We start from the raw sequence: 23,237 nt of genomic DNA, 5'->3' as shown, positions 1-23,237 counted from the left end.
ACACCACAACCATCACTACCAAATACACCACACCTTAAATGCACTCACCAACACCACCACGACCGTAATCACCACAACACTACAACCAACGTGAACATCACTCACCACCACCACTAAATTCTCAACACGAATACCAAAACTAAGAATACGAATACCATCGTCAACACCATCACCGCCACCAACAATAACAACCACCACCACCGAGATGCCAAGTGTCCCTCTGAACGACGTGCTGTCAACATGTCGTCCCGTCAACACAAACAAATCTATAGTAATTGTGTACTGTTGTAACGTTCTTACCCCGTGCCCCTACTGGACATCTGTGGGGGGGGGGGGGGGGGGCTAAAAAGAGCTTCATAGCTCATCGGATTCCTCCAGTGATTACGATTCTGAAATCCGCTTTCCACGGGCCTTGAGCGTCACGCTGCCCGTGGCAAACTACTTGGTTCACCGACGACGAGCAGATGGGACACCATCGTAACAGACATGTGGACTGACGTTACATCATAATATTTGAGGTTTTCAGTAGGAATGTCAGTTTCAGCTCGCCAAGACCCAGCCCATCCAGGCCCTGCCGGCCGGCCGGCGTCTAAGGCAAATGCCCCCCCCCCCTCGCCCCCTCCCACGAAATCTTGGGTTCGAAAAACCCCAAGGGATGTGCGCTCAAGAGGGGACCCCACGGATTTGGGCTGTAGTCCCAATAGGGTTACGGGGATCAGGGTCCCCCAGTGGAGCCCGTGTGGAGTGAGAGATTTGGGGAGAGAGAGAGAGAGAAGTGAGGGTGGGTGGGTCGATTACGCCAATCAGCGCGCAGAAACTCACCCATCGCCGACCACCACACACTTGATAGCTTGCATTTCACGGGGCGACGGAGAGCGCAAGGGACGAGACGTCAAGGCGGCTGGGTTGGTTGAAGAGAGAGAGAGAGACAGACGGAGAGAGAGAGACGAGATCGAGACTGACGCTATGAGACGCTATAATGGGCTTTACCGCACAGGGCACACAGCTAAAACCCAGCCAACCAACCCAGCCCACCCCGCGTATTGATGGCTCGAGGCTGAGATGTGAGTCGACTTCCTCCTGTTGGCCCGGCTTGGGCTGGGCTGGAGAGGAGGAGGAGGAGGGGTGGAGGGTGGTGGTGGGGGGTGGTGGTGGGGGGGGATGGTGGTGGGGGGGGATGGTGGTGGGGGGGGGCAGTGGCTGGGTTGGTTGCGGCGTGGGCGGAATGGATCCGCTCAAGGCAACCGGGGAGGCAGCGGCGCGGCCATCCTGCTCAGGGAACTTGAGGGCCCGTATCTGAGATGGGGATGGGGGGGGGGAAGTCGCTCCTTTTGCCTGTAAGGTCATTGGTGTCCGACGAGGCTGACTCTGCTGCTGATGAGACACTGAAAGTTGAAACCTCCCCATGCATATAAAGATCTGGGCAGTTCGCCGGTATTAGTGCCAATCGGGCCTGACTCTGCTGCTGATGAGACACTCAATGGTGAAAGCTGCCCATGCATATAAAGATCTGGACAGTTCGCCGGTATTAGTGCCAATCGGGCCTGACTCTGCTGCTGATGAGACACTCAATGGTGAAAGCTGCCCATGCATATAAAGGTCTGGGCAGTTCGCCGGAATTGGTGTCCGACGAGGCTGACTGCTGCTGATGAGACACTGAATGGTGAAAGCTCCCCATGCATATAAAGATCTGGGCATTTCGCCGGTATTAGTGCCAATCGGGCCTGGCTCTGCTGCTGATGAGACACTCAATGGTGAAACCTCCCCATGCATATAAAGATCTGGGCAGTTCGCCGGAATTGGTGCCAATCGGGCCTGGCTCTGCTGCTGATGAGACACTGAATGTTGGAACGGGTCCTTGCCTGACAAACATCTGGGCAGTTGACCAGCATTGGTGCCAAGCGGGGTGGGGGGGGGGCCCTGACTACATCCGCGCCCCCTGAATGAGCCCCGGAGATTTCGAGGACGCGCTCGCTGCTAACAGGGCCTGGGAGTGGTGGCGCAGTGATTGGCGCACCACGCGAATGAATCCGGCGGCCTGCGGTTAAACTATCGGGCACGGCTAACGTCAGTGGCGAGTGGTGTTCTCATACCCGTCAGCCCATACGGTTTACCCCGTATTATTATACAGGGAGATTGTGTTTTCAGGTCCATACGGCGTGCAGCGGTTTCAATACGGGCAACAAAAACACGTCTTTGTGTTTCTCCCTTGTGATGGGACTTTGTAGGATGAACGCTGAGATTTATAAGGGCACGGGGTGACCAATAAGGTCTGAGTTGGCCCGTTTATAAGGTAGAGCACTGATAAGGGGTTGACGTGTATGTGTTCTGTCCTGTATTTGCACTGGTTCCCAAGCGTTTCTCGTTTTTAACTTCTCAATTGGCCACCTTCTGGGAATATAAATTATATTTTAAAATGTACATGTCCTCCTATTCCGGTAATATTTATAAACGACCAGACGTGTTACACATATGTACGCGTTGTTAAGCCGTCTATTTCGTTTAACAAGGTGAGAAATCAACAAGATACTGGGAAGAGTCTCATTTGCAAAAGAGACCCTGGGTCACAAAAACGACAAATGAAGATGCAGTCATCATTGTCATCATCCATGATCAATCCACCGGTGGATGAATCAAATCCACACACAAGCTCCATGAATTTCATCGCTCCATCTCCTCGGGGCGCGTATCTCTCGTATGAGCGCCTTGGAATACGGCGCTTTATAAATGTATATATATAAGACGATGCAATGATGTGGTTTAACACCTCGTAGGCTTTCGCGACTAATATTATCCATAATAGAGGTTTTTGGGTTAGATCGCGTAAATATAAATGTGTCGTTAAACCCGCCACCACCCAACACAGCCAATTAGCAAGGTTTGTCATGTAAACAAAACGTGCCAATTCGTTACTACTACAGCAACATCGGTGTGTATTAGAGAGTAAACCCACAACATTTACACAACTCTGGCTGTCGCCTGATGCTGCTGGTTGCTGTAACTACTCGCGAAACTTCGTACTCGAATTGTAAATGTTGCAGGGGGGTTTACTCTGCAACACACCGGTGTGTTGCAGAGTAAACCCCCCTACAGCATTTACACAACTCTGGCTGTCTCCTGATGATGCTGGTTGTTGTAATTATTGGCGAAACTTCGTACTCCCAATTGTAAATGTTGTAGCGGGTTCACTTGCTTGTACTTGCAACGAATCGTCAAGCAATTGTTGACGAAACGATTTATATTAACACGATCTAACTTAAAACGCGACAAAAACACAACCCTCTGTTGAGGACGACGGACGTTCGCTCTCGTTTCCCCGCGGTAAGATGGCCGACTAAGTTGACCTCGCGTTGTGATGACGTCGACAACCCCCCCCCAACCCCGAACAAGCTGCCGCTGCCTTCTTCCTCTCCCATTGGACCCACCAGCCCACGTATCCAATGGGAGAGGAAGAAGGCAGGGGTGGGGGCGGGGCGTGGAGTTGGGGGCGGGGCCGAGAGGGGAGATGGCAGCGGGGGGTGGGGTTGCCGAGAGAACCCAAAGGCAGGGCGGGCCCGCCGTCTTCGGAGACGTTCGGCTTTTTCCGTAAGGTAATTACGTCACCCAAGTTTCGCCGTTTGTGTTTCCCAGTGCAGATAAGGCGGGATGGGGGGGGGGTGGAGTCTGATCGAGCGCTGCTTATCAATTGTAGGAATTGTTACACGCGCTTGCGGAAGCCGCTGGCATTATTGGTCGCATTAAACCACCATGGGGGTGTTGTTGTTTTTTAAACACCGAGTTGAACGATGTTTAATTGTAATTAGCGTGCTTTGTTTAATTGGTTAAACAGTCTATTTTGCATATTCTATTTTTTGGGGGGTTTCCAACTTCAACTGCACATGTTTTAACCTTGTTTTTTTTCATTTGCACTGTTAAGTCTTTCAGTCTTATTTTGTGAGAATAATTAAAGCAAATAATAAAATCCATATTCTTAGCTCTTTCGGTAAAGTCACGTTGAAGGGAAACAAAATAAAAAAATATATAAAACAATAAAAATTCTCACGACGTTTCGACCATAACACAAACGACCGTTTGTGAATATGAATTACTGCAGTCACGAAAGCTTTAAATCAACATTTAATAAAAATCTAATTTAAAAAATCAGGGCAAACATTTTATTTAGTGGGTTGTTTTTAAAAAAATCAGATAAGAACCACTCAGGCATGTCGCTCTTCTCTTTCAGAAGAGACACTGACCTGGCCACAGCTGCTAATAGCTCAACGAAGTGGCTGATGCTGTTGTTCAGTGACTCATGCGGCCAGCTATGGCTGCAGGGTTTGGTGGTACACGTTGTTTATTGTGAAATTTCGTTCACAGTTCCTATGATCACTGTTACATTGCTTTTATGGCTTTATTTTGGTGATTTCGAAAATGTATTTTTTTGGTTTGGCCATGGTTGTTGTAGTACGGAGTTAGACCGATGGCCTTAATCTAAGTTGTCTTGTGGTTTTTGTTTGACTTGCATCCCACTGGGATTTGTGCGCACAGCGTTGGTGTATGGTGCTTTTTCTGGAAGATTTTTTGCTGTTTTTTCCTGGATTTTTCTGTTTGCGCGTAGTCACTTGAAGATGTTTTCTTGTTCGTGTTTTTGTTTGTTGCAGTTGCACCCGATTCAAGAGCCGAATGGCTCACAGGGCTATACCAAATAAATGAAACTGAGAAAACTGAATCACCATGTGTGAATTTAAAGGAGCCAAATCTCAACGCAAGTTGGTGAATGTTGGCGGTTCGTGGGTTCAATCCTGACCCCGACGCCTGCTTTATATTTTGAGTTTGCGTGGCCCTCTATCACGGTGGATAGATGTTAACTACCTCGCCTGGTATACAGGAGGTCGTGGGTTAGATCCTCACCCTGACGCCTGCTGTATATTTGGAGTTTGCGTGGCCCTCTCATCATGATCACGGTGGCTAGATGTTAACTACCTCGCCTGATATACAGGTCGTGGGCTTGATTCCGACCCTGGCACCTGCTGTGTGTATTTGGAGTTTGCGTGTCTCCCCGTGGTCGCGTGGATTTTTCTCCAGGTTTTCCCTTCACATTTAGACACCTGCGTTTGGAGTTAATTGACTGCTATAAACGTCCACGTGATGATAAGCCACTTCGTTGAACTGTCATTTGTGGCCAGGTCGCTTCCGACAAAAAGAGCCATATAGCTCAGTGGGCCTTACATGGGTAAAATAACAAAAGTAGTTTGGGATGTGTAGCCAGATGGAGGACGTTGTGATCAGCGGGACATGGGGCGGGGAAGAAGAGTTAAGAGTAATGAAAGCGATCCTGGCGCAAGAGCGAACATTCCGGGTGGCAAAACAAAAACTCAACACATGTCAATAAACAATTGTGGGTCCTATGAAGGGGGGCAATTGCCCGAAACGTCACATTACTTCGCTTTAAGGCCACAGTGTTGACAAATGTGTTGAGCATATTTCGTTAACGGATATCTAAGTATGTGGACATTGGTTAAATTCTGTTAGGCTCTATTCTAACGCTTCGAAATAACTGGCAAGTTCAATCGGGTCTTGACAAACACTTCCTCACAATTTCACAAGGTTCATAAAACACATTTAAAACAAAAAAACATCCAAGTAAAAAAATTGACAATTACCTTTTGATTCAATGTACAAAATAAGTCCTGGAATAAACACAAATTTCATGCCGCCCGCCCCCAACCCTGGACATTAAAAAAACCACTGAAATTCATACAAAAAAACTTGTCCGCGTTGACAGCAAAACACCATTGGCCATGTTTTTGTGAACTTTAACCCCCCGCAGCTATGGCAAGGTCTGGCCCAGCAGACACAAACTCTCATTTTGTTGCCAAGCAGAGGCTGGTGGCTTTATTTGTGAGTGCAGTCGAACCCGAGAGGTATCCCCCGGGGTAATGTTGGTGTGGGCCCTGAGAAGTGGTCAACGCGGATAACGCAAGACGTGTAAATTTGGCGACAAAATTAGTGAATGTGTGGATTCTCGCCGGTTGTGGTGTTGGGACAGTTCTGCCATGTGTTCGGTGTAAAGCACTGCGTGTTGTTGAGCGCGTCGTATTCGTTGTGTATGTGTTGTTTACCTGTGTAGAACATCCGACTGATTTTTTTATTGCTTCTTTGAATACTGTATCTACTTGCCATCGTCTTTCTATTCACGTGGGTGCTGAGTCGCCAACTCTCGAACAAGTGACGAGCAGCGACCGATTATGAACCCAGCATGCCCATGTAAAAAAAAAATGCAAGCAGGGTGAATCTGCCTGCGAGTAATCGATAGTTAATTATAACACTTAAGCATTGGAGGCGTGACATCACCACCGGCACATTCACTCAGCCACGCTGGTCAACAGCTGGAGCACGAGTCGGCATGACACGTGTTCGGGTGACCAGCGCTCTCATTCAACATCTTGATAAATCGATCAAGATGTTTAATCGAGCGAACCCAATTTCATTTACCCTGGGATCGACCAACTCTCGTCCATCTACACAGCAGTGCTGAGTGCAGATGACCGAGGCACGATTTGATAAACTGAGGCTACAATTTTTCTGAGAGGCTCAACCAGGACTCGTGGTGAGCTGGCAGGCCATTCTCTTTGTCAGACCCGCCCACTTTATCATGACCATGCCCACTCAACCACGAGCCTCTTAAACAGTTGAGCGGCCTATTTGACTCTTTTAGATGTTGGCCCCACCTACTGCTTGTAGGCCCCACCCACTACCCAGGTAGCAACGCCCACTACCAAGGTAGCCCCGCCTTCTGCCCGCATCGTGAGTTTAGCATGAGGCCAGGACATTTAGAGAAACCGGCAACAAAACCAAAATGTTTGCAAATGTTTCAAGTGGACGCTGAGAAATGACGTTGTGACACCACCGGGACCGTGTCGGCCAAACCAACACATTTGGTGGGCTGACTTATTAAGCTCGCGATAGTCGGGGTTAGATTGGGCAACAGAAACAGGCAGGGATATGCCCCGAGATCCATCCCTGGAGTCGGCGACGCCTCGTGTGCACTCGGTGGAGCCGAAATAATTTTGCGGCTGATTGAAGTTGAGATTGCGTCGTGCCAGTTCATGCAGTGACTCAATTTCAAGACCGCAGAACCCGGTCGCCCTGGTGATTTGATAAGAGGTCGGAAAAACAACGAGCAAACAGTGGGTTCTGTTTGCCAAAGAAGAAACGATTGCCGAGTGGCCTGGCAACACCCACAGACCATTTCCGATAGCGGTCTCCTCCGAGCGTCCACCAGGTCCCGGCTACGTCCACCTACAACTTATGCCCACAAGCAGGACCGTCGAAGGGGAAGGGGAGGGGGGGTGTGGGGCCCGGGCCCCCCCTACGCCGGTAGTATTACGTCTGGACGCCGTGATGTCGAGGTGCGGTGGGGGGGGGGGGGGGGAGGTCACCCCGACTCGCCGTACCCTGGGGTCGGCTCTGCCTGCGAGGGTGGGCGGGGCCAGCGCGCAGGTGGCGCAACTGCACAGAGGCCCACGGGGCCGTAGTAAAGGGGGACAGGCACTGGGCTACGAAGAGGCACTGTGGAGGCAGCAGTGAGGGATGACGGATCGCCGCACAAAAGTTTGTGAAACTCCCTTCCCGTGGGGCGTCGAGGAAGTTGCCGTACCCTGGCATGCCAGGAGAAGGCAGTACAGCAGGTGGACTTTATCGCCGTCTGTCCATCTGCACGGGGATTGAGTGTTGCCCCCTCGCGTAAGGCGTGGATGGGTTTTTTTTTCGGGCGCTCCAGTCTCCCGCATATAAACACAACTCGTAAATAATTGGCTGAAAACGTCCTCAATAATCACCCAATGCAGGACCCTCCTCAAAAAGAGTCATACGACTCAGTGTGGCTTACCTGGATAAATAAGTTGTTGTTGTTATTATTACATAGGAGTGGGGTATGGGAGGGGGTGGGCGACTATTTAATTCCTACCATTCTTTTTGTATTGTTTGCTGTTGTAACTTGCTCACCTGCCCATACTGTACATCTGTGAAAAAGAGCTCCATAGGTCATCGGATTCCTCCAGTCTAAGTCAAGATTGTGATGATTCTGAATTCGCTGCACCAGGGCACAATGCTAACCACGCTGCTACGCCAACCGCCTTTCGCCACGGGCGCCCCCGCAAATTCGGCTCAGGTGCGCGCGTGGGCACTGGCGGCGAGGGGCGACAGCGCCGGCGCGCCGTGCAGGTAGGTGAGCACGGCGGCCTGCAGCCCACGGGCCCGCTGGGCCTCCTCCTCCCTGGCGCGCGTCGCCTCCGCCTCGCGAGCGCGCACGCTCTCGCGCAGCGACGCGATCTCGGCGTCGCGGTCCCGCAAGCTCTCCCTGTGGCTGCTCGCCTGGCCTGGGTGGGGCATGGGGGGAAGAGAAGGAGGCGGCCACGCAGTTATTATTATTATTATTTTTACCGTGTCCTCCGGATGTTAAGATGCTCCGCAACATTAGACGCGCCCCCCACCCATGGCGCTCGCACACCTCCGCCTTGCGCGGTGACAGAAGTAACTGAGCGCACGTAAACAATAATTGGACACGGGGCGCGGCGCGCATTGTTGGCGGGTATAAAATGATCGCCCCACCCCCGGAGTATCCGATCGGTGCGGCGAGGACGCTCGCAGCGACGGGTGGGTCAACGTCGTTTGCGGGCTGTTTGCAAGCCATCGGCCTCGTTGGGCCACGGGCTGCACGAAATGAAGTTGCGGGGACAAATCCCGCTCGTGCGCCTCGGATTCCCTGCCGCCAGTCTCCCGGCCGGGCCCACGCCAAGCCGGTCGCGCCGCCGCGAGCCGAGCGTTTCGTTGCCTTTGAGCTGTCGCTCCAGAGCGGCGATCTTCTCGCGCAGGCCCTCCTGGTGCGTCCTCTCCGCCTCCAGGTGTCCGATCTTCTCCTGCATCTCGAGCCGGACGCGCTGCACCTCCCCCGCCACCTCCTCCCGCTTCCCGGCCAGCTCCTGCACAACAGAGCACGACGCCACCCGTCCCCCCGTCCCCATTCGCGGTCAGAACGACGCGGCCTCGTCGCCGACTTAAGTCAGCGGACGAACGGCTCGGTTACAGGCCATTGTGGACCTCGTGAGACGGGGAGAGAGATAAAAACCCAGGCCCAGGGCTCAAACCCAGGCCTCACAGCAGGCAGGGCTAGGTGAGTGTCTCCGAAACGGACGTTGTGAATCCTCCTACCCACTCCGGCGTCACAGTTTGAGCAAAATACATTGAAATCACAAGTTACCATGGTGACGTACTGTAGATGCAAATGACCAATTCACCGTGCCTTGTGTAAGCCATGTACAAATGACCAACTACTTCGAGGTGCGCAATTTAGACTTGAAGTGCAAATTACAATTGTGACGTGACTGCGCGGTGCCGAAATCGCACGTGCAATTTATAAATTTGCGCGCAATTTCGATTGCAATCCCACACACCCCCCCCCTCCGTCACCGGGCACGCGAGCCTCACATGGCTGAGCTCCTCGGCGCGTCGTTTCAGCGCCTCCGCGTCGAGCAGGAGCCGCGCGTTCCTGGCGCCGGCGTCGGCGGCCGCCTGAGCGTGCTGGGCGGCGCGAGCCTCCGCCTCCTCACGAGCCAGGCCCAGCAGTCGGCACCGCTCCTCCAGCTGGGTCGTGCGCTGGCGCTGTCACCGCGGCACAAGCGTCCGTCCATCCGTCCGTCAGCCAGGGGAGACGGCGCTCCATCGCAGCAACGGTACCAACGTTGTTCATCGAGCGCGGCGAGTGTGCGGCTGTGGTCGTCCAGAGCGGACCGTGGCAACGTGTAACGACGCAACGCCGATCCACAAATACGAAGGGCGGAGACGTCACGGCGATACACTACTCCGCTGCTCCCGACGCGGTTATCTGGCTTGAGCACCTGAATGTGAAATTGTGGTCGTTGCTCTGCTTCTACATCAGCCGTACGAAATACGAGGAAGAAGCGAGCGTGTCGGACAGCCTGGATGAGTTGTCACCGATCATTGTCATCTCCCTCAATGGAGAGTTCACTCACGCATGAGAATCTATTCGCGTGATCAACCTCCACCGTTTAGCATTGCCCACCCTGTCATGTAGCTCCGCCCCCTGCCCTGTAACTCCACCGCCCTTTCCTGTAACACCACCCCTTTTTCCTGTAGCTCCGCCTCCTGTCACGAAGCTCCGCCTCCTGTCATGAAGCTCCGCCCCTTGTCATGTAGCCCCGCCTCCTGTCATGTAGCTCCGCCCCCTGCCCTGTAACTCCACCGCCCTTTCCTGTAACACCACCCTCTTTCCTGTTGCTCCGCCCCATGCCATGTCGCTCCACTCTTTCATATGGCCCCACCCCCCTGTCTCGTAGCTCCGCCCCACATGGCAATGCAAGCCAGGGCCACGCTCACCACCTGCAGTGGTGGCCTGACTGCGAGAGGACAGCGCCGCGGCCGCCTGCGGAGTGGAGGCTAAATAAACATATTTGTTATTGCGTCATCGCAGCCTCACGAGCCTTTGAACAAACTCCACCGCAGATCATTCGCGAAAAGGGGGCCAGAACACCAACGCAGAGAATCTCACGAGTGCCCCCCCCCCCCCCCTACCACCACCAACTGCCCCCTCACCTCCCACCAGGTATTTCAAGCCAGTAGAGCAGAAGCGGCAGACCGGCTGCACAAGCAATGCATCGACCGTAGCGACGCTTCAATGGGGCGACGCTTCCAAGTCCTGTACGGACAACCGAGGCGCTCTCCCCCTCTCACCTCCTCGTGACGCGCCTGGCTCCGCGCCTTCGCGAGCTCCTCCTCGGCTCGCGCTCGCTCCGTCACGAGCGCCGCCCGGGCCTGGCACAGGTCCTGCGTCGTCGTCACACCGACGAGGTCGCTCGGCGTTAAGAGGCAGGGTCGCCACGGTGCGCCGTTGCGGCGATGTTACGATTGTGGCGATGCTACGCGATGCTGCGATGCGATACGTCGTACGTTATTACAAGATCCGGCACGTGCGAACCGTCCGTTTTTGTTTCGGGCGATTATCGTTGCTCGTAGAAAATCATTCACAAAAGCAGTTCGGAATAGCTGTTACCCATTCGATCGGCGCTTTGCAAACGATTTCCGGAGGAATTGATGGCGTGGTGTTTAAGTGATAGCATTGTGGTAGCTCATGTAACGGCGGCTTCATGCTGAGAGAACTGCAGCAGAAGAACTTTATCCATGCTGGGAGTACGGCAAAGTGCAGAATTACAGAGATGTAGCAAACTGATATTGCGATAATGACACTGCGAAAAGTCATCGCGTGTCGGATCGCGTCGATAAAATTTGATATCGCATCGCGAAACTTGATATTGTATGGCATTGCGCAATCCGGCATCGGATCGGATCGCGTTAAACCGACACCGCAGGAAACCCAAACGCTCACGGAACGACTCGGACCTCCTCCAGCGCCAAGCGGGTGTTCTCCAGCCTCTGTATGCGCTCCTGCAGACACCTCTCCGACTCGGACAGGTGGCGGTTCATGTGCTCCACCTGAGGGCAAAGGTGCATGCCACGCGGGCGGCACGGACGACGTGGTCGTCGCTACGGACGACACGGACGACACGGACGAACACGGACGCTACGGACGACATGATCGTCACTACGGACGACACAGTCGCTACGGACGACACAGACGCTACGGACGCTACGGACGACACGGACGCTACGGACGACACAGACGCTACGGACGACACGGACGACACGGACGACACAGACGCTACGGACGACACGGACGCTATGGGCGGCACGGTCACTAGGGACGGCACGGACACAGACACAGTCACTCCGGACGACACGCTCACTACCGGCGTGTGACACGCTCACTACGGACAGCACGGTCACTAGGGATGGCACGGCCACTACGGATGGCACGGTAAATCCAGACGTCACCCTAACTACGGACGGCACGGTCACTCGGGACGGCACGGTCACTATGGACGACGACACGCTCCGGACGTTGGTGCACAGATCGCCACAGGAGGGAAGCTGCAACAGGGCTAGGTCGCCCCTCCAGATTAGCACGGTTGGCTACGTATGGTGCGACGTACATACATACACATTCGTCGATAAACCGACAACAGCACGAAGAGAGGCCAAGGAGGTAGTGTGGCCCATGTGCTGTGAAGAAGGGCCATTCTCCGAAAAGTAGGCCATGATATACTTTTCTTTTTAAGTTCCCACACGGTATTACGGACGAATGTGTTAAGTGAGTGTTGTTGCTGTTGTTCACTGCGTTTGTGCACCACTGCCAACGCACCTCCGATTAGCACGTACGGTGCTCAAGAAGTTCAACGTACGTACAGTTTGCGTGCCAAAAGAACACAACCATCACTGTTAACTCGGGTTTCCCAGTTTGGCAAAATTTCCGGCTGTACAAATGAAAAAAAAATCTGACTGCCAACACCTGTCTGTGGCACTGCGCCGTTGAGCGACGGCCAATAGAATCGCGGGAAGATGCACGATTTGTTTTCTTTTGAACACAAAAGCAAAGCGAACGTTGTGCTGTCACCTCTTTTTGACGAAGGCTCTCGGCGTCTTCAAGGTTCTGCTTGAATCGCTTCTTCTCCTCCTCGACGCGCTCTGTAACACGCGGCCCGACGCCGCTCAGTTTACGTTCCCCGGGCAACGGCTCATCGGCCACAACCACTGAACGCTGCCGGGGTCCACGGAATCCACGTGTGACGTGGATACCCGATGCACAAAGGGGAGAATTAAAGACCTCTCTCTGTGTGCGACTGCCGCTACAAACTCCAAACCGTACACCATGTGACCTTGCGCTGCCCCAAATATTGATTTGAAGTCGGTGGGTGGGTGAGTGAGTGGGTGAGGAGCGAGTAGCGTAGCGGTTGGCGCGCTGCGCTACTAACCCGGCAACCCGAGTTCAATTCCCCTTCCACGGCCAACACCGGTGACGATTATTTGAACCGGTCCTGGGTTTCCCGTAGGTCGACTCAGCCACAAATGAGTACCTGGTGCGGTGTGGAAACATCGCCACTGGGGAGACAAAGGCGGTCGGGCGTGATGCTGGCCACCCACCTCCTCGTGCGCCGTTGCCGGCTTTCATAGGTGCTTGTTAACAGCACTTGCCCCTACAGTCTGTTAAGGCTACGCGGGGGATCTTTGTTTGAGGAGTGGGTAGAGTAGGTAAATCTGCAATTCACCAACTCTCAGCAACTAAATGGCTATCCAGCCGCTCTTCACTGGCCTCACGAAACCATCACTCGTCGAGGTGGACGGTGGCCATGGGTCAGCGCGGAGCTGAAACCCTGAGTTCGAATCCGGGCAGCCACCTGTGATCTAAAGCGGCTTCTTAAATGTGAGTGAACCCGATGGTCTCAGCCTGGGCCACCGATGGCATTCAATCACGTGTTCCTCTTAAATCCTCTGGAGCGGAGGCGTTGAAACGTTGGGTTTGGTTGAATGACGCAGGCGCGATGCACACGGCGGCCAGCCGCGGCGCCCCGTAAGTCCGCGAGAGCGGTGGGCAGCGGAGCGGAGGCGGAGCGGGGTGCGGTGTGGCTCACCCTCGGCCTGCGTGACTCGGAGGCGCAGGTCGGCGGCGCTGTGAGTCAGGTCCTGCTTCAGCTGGAAGATCTGCTCCTGCTGAACGTGGCACCTGCGCTCCAGCTCGGCCGCCTGCGGCGCAAAGGGAAACGGCCACGCGGGGAGGGCTCCAGCCGCGTGCGAGGGTCGAGTGGGAAGAGCTGTGAGTGGAGTGAGTGGAGTGGATTAGTGGAGTGAGTGCAGTAGTGAGTGGAGTGGTGGAGTGAGTGTAGTGAGTGGAGTGGTGGAGTGGTGGTGTGAGTGGAGTGAGTGGAGTGGTGGAGTGAGTGGATTAGTGGATTAGTGGAGTTAGTGGATTAGTGGAGTTAGTGGATTGAGTGGATTAGTGGAGTGAGTGGAGTGATTGGAGTGGTGGAGTGAGTGGAGTGGTGGAGTGAGTGGAGTGGTGGAGTGAGTGGAGTGAGTGGAGTGAGTGGAGTGAGTGGATTAGTGGATTAGTGGAATGGTGGAGTGAGTGGAGTGAGTGGAGTGGTGGAGTGAGTGGATTAGTGGAGTGGTGGAGTGGTGGAGTGAGTGGAGTGAGTGGAGTGAGTAGAGTGAGTGGAGTGGTGGAGTGGAGTGAGTGGAGTGAGTGGAGTGAGTGGAGTAGTGGAGTGAGTGGAGTAGTGGAGTGAGTGGAGGAGTGAGTGGAGTGAGTGGAGTAGTGGATTAGTGGAGTTAGTGGATTAGTGGAGTTAGTGGATTGAGTGGATTAGTGGAGTGAGTGGAGTGATTGGAGTGGTGGAGTAGTGGAGTGGTGGAGTGAGTGGAGTGATGGAGTGAGTGGAGTGGTGGAGTGAGTGGAGTGAGTGGAGTGAGTGGATTAGTGGATTAGTGGAATGGTGGAGTGAGTGGAGTGAGTGGAGTGGTGGAGTGAGTGGATTAGTGGAGTGGTGGAGTGGTGGAGTGAGTGGAGTGAGTGGAGTGAGTGAGTAGAGTGAGTGGAGTGAGTGAGTAGAGTGAGTGGAGTAGTGGAGTGTGTGGAGGAGTGAGTAGAGTGAGTGGAGTAGTGGAGTGGTGGAGTGAGTGGAGTAGTGGAGTGAGTGGATTAGTGGAGTGAGTGGAGTGAGTGGAGTAGTGGAGTGAGTGGAGTGAGTGCAGTAGTGGAGTGGTGGAGTGAGTGGAGTGAGTGGAGTGGTGGAGTGAGTGGAGTGAGTGGAGTGAGTGGATTAGTGGAGTGAGTGGAGTGAGTGGAGTAGTGGAGTAATGGAGTGAGTGGAGTGAGTGGAGTGGTGGAGTGAGTGGAGTGAGTGGAGTAGCGGAGTGAGTGGAGTGGTGGAGTGAGTGGGTTAGTGGAGTGGTGGAGTGAGTGCAGTAGTGGAGTGGTGGAGTGAGTGGAGTGGTGGAGTGAGTGGAGTAGTGGAGTGGTGGAGTGAGTGGAGTGAGTGGTGGAGTGGTGGAGTGAGTGGAGTGTGTGGAGTAGTGGAGTGGTGGAGTGGTGGAGTGAGTGGAGTGGTGGAGTGAGTGGAGTGTGTGGAGTAGTGGAGTGGTGGAGTGGTGGAGTGAGTGGAGTGTGTGGAGTGAGTGAAGTTGTGGAGTGGTGGAGTGAGTGGAGTGAGTGGAGTGGTGAAGTGAGTGGAGTGGTGGAGTGGTGGAGTGAGTGGAGTGAGTGGAGTGAGTGGAGTGGTGGAGTGAGTGGATTAGTGGAGTGGTGGAGTGAGTGGAGTAGTGGAGTGGTGGAGTGAGTGGAGTGGTGGAGTGTGTGGAGTAGTGGAGTGGTGGAGTGGTGGAGTGAGTGGAGCGTGTGGAGTGAGTGAAGTTGTGGAGTGGTGGAGTGGAGTAGTGGAGTGGTGGAGTGAGTGGAATGAGTGGAGTATATCCTTAGGGTGATCAGGGGTTTACTTTGGCGGCTCCCCGGTTGTGGAACTCCCCCACCATTGGAGATGTGGCTTTCCGAAAATACTGCTATCTTTAAGTCTCGACTAAAAACACGTCTTTATGACAGAGCAGCTTTCTTCTCATCGTTCACCATTGCCCTCTGACCTTTATTCTGCCACCCGGCTGCTTCTTCCGTTTCCTTTGATCCTCTCCACGCACGGTGCTGTGAGACGATCATTGTTGTGAACGTGCGAGACAATCGGTACGAACCATCATGGTTGTTGTTGTGTTTATTGGGGGGGGGGGGGCGGGCCTCTGGGCCCCGATGATCGGTGTGCCGCTCACCTTGTGCTGCAGCTCGATGTTGTTCTCCCGCGCTGTGCTCAGCTCCGTTTGCAGCTTGCCCTCCCTGCGGCTCCATTCCTGCGAGGAAACCGCGCGGCACGAAAAGCCGCCGGGCCGTAAGCACCTCTAGCGCATCGCAAAATGTTTCCCCCCCCCCCCACCCCCACTTCGCTTCCGAGTTTTTTTTAGCAGAGCTCTGATGAATGTGCCCAGTTTTCAGTGGGGGTCCGTCCCAAACAACGCAACTTTACACCAAGCTTTGTTCACACTGCTTCATCTTGATGAGACTCATTGTGCCCTTCCCCCCCTGCTTACGGACGGCACCAGATTCAGCAGGCGCTGCCCTCACCTCGCGTTCCCGCGCCAGCGTGTGCGCGTACGTCTTCTTCGCCGTCACCCTCTCGTCGTCGGTGCGCCGCAGCAGCTCGCCGAGCTCGCGCACGCGATGCTCCCCGAGCTTCGCGTTGGATTCCGACATCTGCAGCCTGTGGTGAGCGAGCGAGCGAGCGAGCGGGCGGGCGGGCGAGTGAGCGAGCGAGCGGGCGGGCGGGCGGTTGAGCGAGGGAGTGAACAAGTGAGCAGGCAAGCGAGCAGGCGGCCCAGTCAGCAAGTGAGCGATCGGGCGGGTGGGTAAGCAAGGCAGCGAATAAGTGAGCGAGCGAGTGAGTGGGTGGTCGGGTAAGCGAGCGAGTGAGCGATCGTTCGGGTGAGTGAGCGAGTGAGCGAGCAAGTGAGTGAGCGAGTGAGTGGTCGGGTAAGCGAGCGAGTGAGCGATCGGGTGGGTGAGTGAGTGAGCGAGTGAGCGAGCAAGTGAGTGAGCGAGAGGGCGGGCCAACGGAAGGACGGACGGACTTCATGCAATAACGTGCTCGATCTTAGTTGGGAGTGGAAAAGTGTTAAAAAGAAGTTGGAATCTCAGCAGGAGTGTCGGGATCTGTCCACGAAAGAGGGAAGGAGAGAGGAAGACGGAGAGAGAGCGTAGGAGAGCGGGAGAGAGCGAGACACACTCGCCTGGCCGTAAGCGCGTCGACAGCGGACTTTCTCTCGTCCAAGGCGCTGTGGAGCTGACCAAGGCGAGACACAGAAGTCCTGATCGCGGGAGATGAGGGGGAGGGGTGAGGATCACTGAGACATATTCACAGCTTCTCCCTTAACCTCATTTCCACTGAGAAACCGAGCCAGCCCGACACAGGTCAAGACGCTCAAGGTTGCTTTTCCACTGCAGAAACCGAGCCGTGCTGCCCGGTCGCAGGCCAGGTGCCAAGTTACCTTGTTGCCGCACAGGGGCAGCTGTCACTGGGGGTGCCCTTTCAAACCACGAGGGCGAGATGGTAACTATCTCTCCTGGTATTCAGGAGGCCGTGGGTTCGATCCCAACCCTGACACCTGTATATTTGGAGTCTACATGTGTCTTCCCCCTGTGGTCGCGTGGATTTTTATCTACATTTAGAATCAACGTGCATTTAGAGTATTTGGCTGCTATCAATTTCCACGTGATACGTCATTTCATTGAGCTTATCATTCGTGGCCAGGTCGCTTCTGAAAAAGAGCTACATAGCTCAGTGGCCCTTACCTGGTAAAATAAAAATTAGTTTCGCCTTAGTTTAAACGTTTGAGATGTGTAAGTCACCTCGCTCACGTACAGATGCAACGGGCGCAAGGCAGGGCGCTCTATCCGAAACAAACCATTGCAAACATCGTGAGTGGTCACGGGTTCTGCCCCGTGGTCCGTGGGGATCAACAGGCTAGCGCAAAACGCGCTGCACTCAAATCCACCCACGTTTCCCTCTCGTTTGTGGATTCTTGTGCGGAAAAACGGAGGCTGAAAAGTGCACAAAGAAGCGCAGGAGAGAGGCTACGGCGGTGCACGCATGGAGTTACAAGGGCGAGGCAGAATGAGGAGCACGGGGGGTAGAGGTGAACACACGGGAGGTGAACACGCGGGAGGTGAACAGAGAGGTGAACACGCGGGAGGTGAACACGCGGGAGGTGAACACGCGAGAGGTGAACACACAGGTTCCACACGTGGTCACCACAGGCAGGAAGCGTGAGCGGAGTTGGGCAGGACGCAGCACAAGGAGGGAACGCTACAGAGAGAACTGCCACCAGGACCATGAGGGATGGCCAAGGCTTGGTGAAGACTTCATCCAGCAGTGGATTGATCGTGGCTGATGACGATGATGGTCACGATTACACCGAGGGACTCTGATCGAGACTGGTTACGTGTCGCTGTGGGTCTCGATCACAACAAACCAAAGGCAAAGATCCCCCCGTATAGCCATAAAAAGAGTGCAGGAGCAAGTGCTGTCCGCGATCACACGCACACAATTACACGCTCGCTCACCTGTTAGACCGAGCCATTTCTTCCTTCTGCCTCTCAATGGTGTCCATCAGGTCCAGGAACTGAAAAAGAAAACCAAGTCAATGTAGTTAATTTCACAATCGTTTAACTACAGTGGCACCTCGGTATACGTCGTTAATACCTTCCAGAAGGTAGGAGGACTTGTACCGAAATAAAGTGAAAGGAAATAATCCATTCCAGAGTATAAGAAATTATATTTTATATGGCATATTAAACATTAATGGGGTTGTATAAGATAATGTAGACACTACTTATTACTAAAATGCATACATACATTAAAATAAATGCATAAATCAATTAAAATAAATTGAAATAGTGATCCTAAGCATTTTCTTTGTAGCTTGGCTTTTCTCACTAACTTCTTAGGACCCATCCTGAATGAATTCGCGAAAAATTAACATTAAAATGACAAAAAAAACACGTCAAAATTCACAGAGAGTTACAGCAAGTGTTGGGCACTGAACGAGATCTACAGGCAGACTGAGGAGCGGCGCTTTGTTTCAGTCGTGAACGGGGTCTACGCAGAGACGCGGTGACTCATCCCGACCCATACAAGTTCTAGCAAGCGCGGTGTATCTCAAGCAAGACGTCGTATCCCAAGACATTTTTATTTCTCGTCAAAACACGACGTGTACCAAATTCGACGTATTCCAAAGCGGTCGTATACCGAGGTATGACTGTATATCAAATTCCAATTGTGTTGTCGACAGCGGTGGCTATGTGCCGGTATACCGCGGCATGTCATACCAGAAATTCTCACAACACCAAACAAGTGTACTGGCATTGCTCAAAACGGTTCCAGCAGCAGCATCAGCAGAAACGGTAGCAACAGCCGCAGCAGCAGTAGCAAAAGCAGTGGCATCAACAGCAGTGGCATTAGCAGTAGTAGCAGGAGTGTCAGCAGCATCAGCCAGCATCAGCAGTCGCAACAGCCACAGAAGCAGTAGTTGCAGAAGCAGCGGCGTCAGCAGTAGCAGCAGCAGCAGCACAATCAGCAGCGGCAGCGTCAACAACAGCAGAAGCAGCGGGACCAACATCAGCAGCAGTAGCATCAGCAGCAGCAGCAGTAGCATCAGCGGCAGAAGCAGCAGCAGCAGCAGCGTCAGCAGCATCAGCAACAACACCAGCAAGCGTAGACAGTAGTGGCAGCAGCACGGAGCAGCACCTGCTTCTTGTGTTCGTGCTGCAGGTGGCCGATCTCGCGCGTCAGCAGCTGCGTGCGTCCCTGGGCCTCGCGCGCGCTGGCGTTGCGCTCCGTCGTGCGGCACACCGCCTGCTCTGCACCGCCACGCGATGTCATCACGCACGACAGGAGGGTACGATTCCAATGTAATTAATCACGAGGGGGGGGTGGGGGGCACAGGGCACCGGCGGTCTTGACGGGGGGGGGGGGGGGGGTCCAACGGACCAAGCGAGGCTGGGTAACGTTGTCTCTACAGGGATGGAAAATTGAGAATGGCCCACGGTGCAATTGAGGTAGGAATTGGTGGTGCAAGGAGCAGTCTCGATGCAGGGGGCAGTATCGGTGCAGGGGGCAGTATCAGTGCAGGGGGCAGTATCGGTGCAGGGGGCAGTATCAGTGCAGGGGGCAGTATCAGTGCAGGGGGCAATATCAGTGCAGGGGGCAGTATCAGTGCAGGGGGCAGTATTAGTGCAGGGGGCAGTATGGGTGCAAGGAGCAGTCTCGATGCAGGGGGCAGTATCAGTGCAGGGGGCAGCAGTGGCGGTGGCGCCGCTCGGTACCCATGGCCTTGATGATGTCGCTGGGGATGTTGTTGCCGGCCGCTTCGAGTCGCACGAGCGCGCGGTTCTGCAGAAGGCCCTCGAGCAGCGCGCGGCCTCCCAGCAGCCCCAGGTTGTTCCAGCGCAGGTCTGGGGGTTCACGGCCGACACACACAAACCCGTGTGTCGGGCGATGGTGGTGGTGGCGATGACGGCGATGGTGATGATGGTGGTGATGGTGGTGGTGGGAGCGACGGTGACGATGGTGGTGGTGACAATGGTGGTGGCGATGGTGGCGATGGTGGCGATGGTGGCAGTGATAGTGGCGATGGTGGTGATGATGGTGGTGATGATGGTGATGGTGGTGGTGATGGTGGTGATGGTGGTGGTGATGGTGGTGATGGTGGTGGTGATGGTGACGGTGGTGACAGTGGTGGTGAGGCCTCACCGAGCTCCTGCAGGGTCCCGTTTCGCCGCAGGGCGGTGGCGATGTCGCCGGCGCCACGAGCGTCGATCTGGTTGTTGCGGAGGTCGAGCTGCACCAGCGAAGAGTTGACCCCGAGCGACTCGGCGAGCAGCGAGAAGCTCGCGTCCGACACGCCCAGCGAGTTCCACTCGAGGATCAGCCTGAGAGCGTGCGAACGCGTGCGTTACAACAGCATTGGTGAACTTCTTTCGCACCCTACGTAGCCAACCGTGCTAATCGGAGGTGCGGGGGAAGGACACCAAAACCAAACGTAAAAAGGCAGTTGTAAAGAAATGAGTTTTCAATCTAGATGAACAAGTGCAAAGCTGCAGTGGTTTTCCTAACGTTGGAAGGAAGAGCGTTCCGGACGGGCGTTCGTGCGCATCCCTCACCGCTGGATGCTGCCGTTCTGTCGCAGGAGCTTGGCCAAGGCCTCGGCTCCCCTGCCTCGGAGGTTGTTCCCCTGTGTGACGCAGCGGCACGCGCGAGACACGGGTCAGCCGGGCCGCACGCGAGCGCAGGGTGTCAGTGGGATGCGGGTTTCGCGAGTGGACCGATGACGATGGTGATGATGATGGTGTTGGTGGTGGTGGTGGTAACGAGGCGAGGGCGACTGTCGTCACCTTCAGGTCCAGCACTCGCACCCTCACGTTGGAGCAGAGGCCCTGGACCAGCGCCGCCGCTCCTGCACGCGCGCAGGAACCGCACCGCCCACCGATCGATCGATCGTTCGTTCCATCCACGAGCAGCAGCGCGGCGCTATCAACCGACGATCGATGGCATCTCGCGACGGCCGCTCGTGATTCCTCGTCGCGCACGCGCGTGGGATTTTCCCTTCAGGAGGCTCCTAAGACTCCATGTGGCTTTGCTGCATAAAGCAGTAGCTCAGTACAGTGGTACCTCGGAGATGGAACTTAATTCGTTCCAAAACCCGTGTTCGAACACCGATTTGTTCGAACACCGAATCAATTTTCCCCATAAGAATGAATGGAAATAGCATTAATTGGTTCCCCACCCAAGGATGCTCCTATTATGGGCCATTTTTACACAAAGTTTACAATATTAAAATACAGTACAGTACATAAAAGCATAGAAAAAACCAAGAAACACAGATAAAAATAATAGAATAAATGAACATTGAACGTCACTTTACCTGTAGTAAGGAGAGTGGATGGCTTGAGTGGAAGGTCGTGAGGAAAAAGTTAACGGAACGATGTTTTGCGGGTCTGCGCACTGGGCGAGAGCTACGCGTAAACTGGGTCATTCGCCTTTGTCTCGGTCGCCCTGGTTACGCGTCTCGGTCGCCCTGGTTACGCGTCTCGGTCGCCCTGGATACACGTCTCGGTCGCCCTGGTTACGCGTCTCGGTCGCCCTGGTTACGCGACTCGGTCGCCCTGGCTACACGTCCCAGTCGCCCTGGTTACGAGTTTCGGTCACCCTGGCTACGCGTCTCGGTTGCCATGGCTACGAGTCTCGGTCGCCCTGGTTACACGTCTCGGTCGCCATGGCTACACATCTCGGTCGCCCTGGCTACACGTCTCGGTCGCCATGGCTACGCGTCTCGGCCCACGCAGCTTCTTTCGAGTTGTTCGACCTCCGAATTTTTGTTCGATGTCCGGGGCAAAAAATGGTCGAAAATTTTGTTCGATCACCGAATTGTCCCGAGTTTTGGGGCGTTCGATCTCCGAGGATCTACTGTATAACTATTATTATTCGTATCAGAATCTGTATTTATCCTGGAGAAATCCGATGAGCCAATGAAGCTCTCTTTCACAGAAGTCCAGTAGGGGTGGGGAATAAAGTTACAACAAACAATGCCAAAAAACGATAGCAGTGCAAAAAAATTACAAATTACATAAGTTCAAATTGCATAAGTACACCAATTCCCAAGCTTGGGCAAGGCAGCAAAATAGCAAACACGGTCCCAGACCACACCAAGACAGCACACAGTCCCTCAATAAAATTGCACGTAAAATATATCACTATTGATACATGGGTAATCTGGTGTCCCCGTAATCGAGCGACGCTGTAGCCCAGGGAGTTTAGTTTGTTGTCCTTCGCCACACCTATGATGAGCGCGGGTAACTACGTATTGTGCGAAAGAAGTTCAACATACATCCAAAACGATAAAGTAATTTAATTTTACCAGGTAAGGTCCACTGAGCTGTGTAGCTCTTTTTCCAGAAGCGACCTGGCCACAAATGATAGCTAAACGAAGTGGCTTATCGTCGCGTGGAAATTTATAGCAACAGCCGAATACTCGAAACGCACGCTGTTGATTCTAAATGTGGAGGGGAAAAACCGGAAGACCCGGAGAAAAATCCACGCCACCACGGGGAAAGAGAGATAAACACGCAGCCCTCCAAATATACAGCAGCAGGCGTCAGTGGTCGTGATCGAACCCACGACCTCCTGTATACCAGGCGAGGTAGTTAACATCTCCGAGGGGTAACCCGCCGCGTCGCCCGCACCCACCCTCCTCGCTGAGCATGCAGTCGGCGAGCGACAGCTCCGCGAACAGGGAGTCGTCGGCGAGCGCCCGTCCCAGCACGGCGCAGGCGTCGGCCGGGATGCCCTGCCCGGCCAGGTCGAGGCGCGCTCCCTCCGAGCCGCCGCCACCGCCGCCGCCGCCTTCGCTCGGACCGTCCTCCCGCATCTGCCTCAGCACGCAGTCCAGCGGCTCCTGCCGCCCCTCGGTGCACAGCGCCACGTAGAGGCGCCGGAGCGCGTCCATCGTTGCCGTTTTGTCGTCGCCGCCGCTCACGTCTCTCCCTCTCCTCTCTCTCTTCTCACTCCTCTCACTCTCTCTCTCTCTCACACTCTCACTCTCTCACTCCCTCTCCTCTCACTCTCTCCTCTCTCTCACTCCCTCTCCTCTCACCTCTCAATCTCTCTCACTGTCTCACTCCTCTCACTCTCTCTCCTCTCACTCCCTCTCCTCTTACTCCCTCTCCTCTCACTCTCTCTCACTCTCCTCTCACT

General features: G+C 54.4%; 2 protein-coding genes and 1 long non-coding RNA gene across 4 annotated transcripts in view; 1 reads left to right on the top strand and 2 right to left on the bottom strand.

Annotated features, from left to right (window-relative positions):
- The window catches only part of LOC116949553 (ras-related C3 botulinum toxin substrate 1-like), a 30,149-nt gene extending 29,025 nt beyond the window's left edge, over positions 1-1,124 (bottom strand). The window contains exon 1 of the mRNA XM_032966976.2: positions 823-1,124. Within this exon, the coding sequence (XP_032822867.1) occupies positions 823-857 (35 nt within the window). The 5' untranslated portion in view covers positions 858-1,124. The remainder of the gene's footprint in view (positions 1-822) is intronic.
- Positions 1,125-2,475: 1,351 nt separating this feature from the next.
- LRRC45 (leucine rich repeat containing 45) lies at positions 2,476-22,989 on the bottom strand. 2 transcript variants are annotated; one of them, XM_032966931.2, is made up of 17 exons: positions 22,731-22,989; positions 20,879-20,940; positions 20,648-20,718; positions 20,238-20,416; positions 19,811-19,939; positions 19,233-19,345; positions 18,050-18,108; positions 16,717-16,794; positions 16,055-16,190; positions 15,706-15,783; positions 13,524-13,635; positions 12,509-12,579; positions 11,398-11,490; positions 10,732-10,824; positions 9,469-9,642; positions 8,816-8,963; positions 2,476-8,360 (listed from the first exon to the last, which is right to left on the bottom strand). In XM_032966931.2, the coding sequence occupies exons 1-17, from the start codon at positions 22,987-22,989 to the stop codon at positions 8,149-8,151; spliced, it is 2,067 nt and encodes a 688-aa protein (XP_032822822.1). In that variant the 3' UTR covers positions 2,476-8,148. The 2 variants fall into 2 exon arrangements, with proteins under 2 accessions (XP_032822822.1, XP_032822825.1); XM_032966934.2 differs by lacking the exon at positions 16,717-16,794.
- On the top strand, positions 16,087-21,407 carry LOC142930188 (uncharacterized). Its single transcript, XR_012946248.1, has 3 exons — positions 16,087-16,195; positions 19,257-19,383; positions 20,885-21,407. It is a non-coding gene; the product is annotated as an uncharacterized LOC142930188 (long non-coding RNA).
- Positions 22,990-23,237: the final 248 nt, after the last annotated feature.

Source organism: Petromyzon marinus, chromosome 37, assembly GCF_048934315.1.
Source record: "Petromyzon marinus isolate PM22_M1 ecotype Great Lakes invasive population chromosome 37, UKy_Petmar_22M1.pri1.0, whole genome shotgun sequence".
Classification (NCBI taxonomy): domain Eukaryota; kingdom Metazoa; phylum Chordata; class Hyperoartia; order Petromyzontiformes; family Petromyzontidae; genus Petromyzon; species Petromyzon marinus.
The sequence above is the reverse complement of the archived record's forward strand: the minus strand, read 5'-3'. Positions and strand labels throughout refer to the sequence as shown.

What these genes read in the sequence shown, in the direction of transcription:
- LRRC45 (XM_032966931.2), bottom strand. Translation starts at nt 22,989, where the DNA reads ATGGACGCGCTCCGGCGCCTCTACGTGGCGCTGTGCACCGAGGGGCGG. An exon ending in CAGAACGGCAGCATCCAGCG is followed by an intron (nt 20,417 to 20,647) that starts GTGAGGGATGCG and finishes GCACGCTCTCAG; the next exon opens with GCTGATCCTCGAGTGGAACT. An exon ending in TCTGGAGCGACAGCTCAAAG is followed by an intron (nt 8,361 to 8,815) that starts GCAACGAAACGC and finishes TGCCCCACCCAG; the next exon opens with GCCAGGCGAGCAGCCACAGG.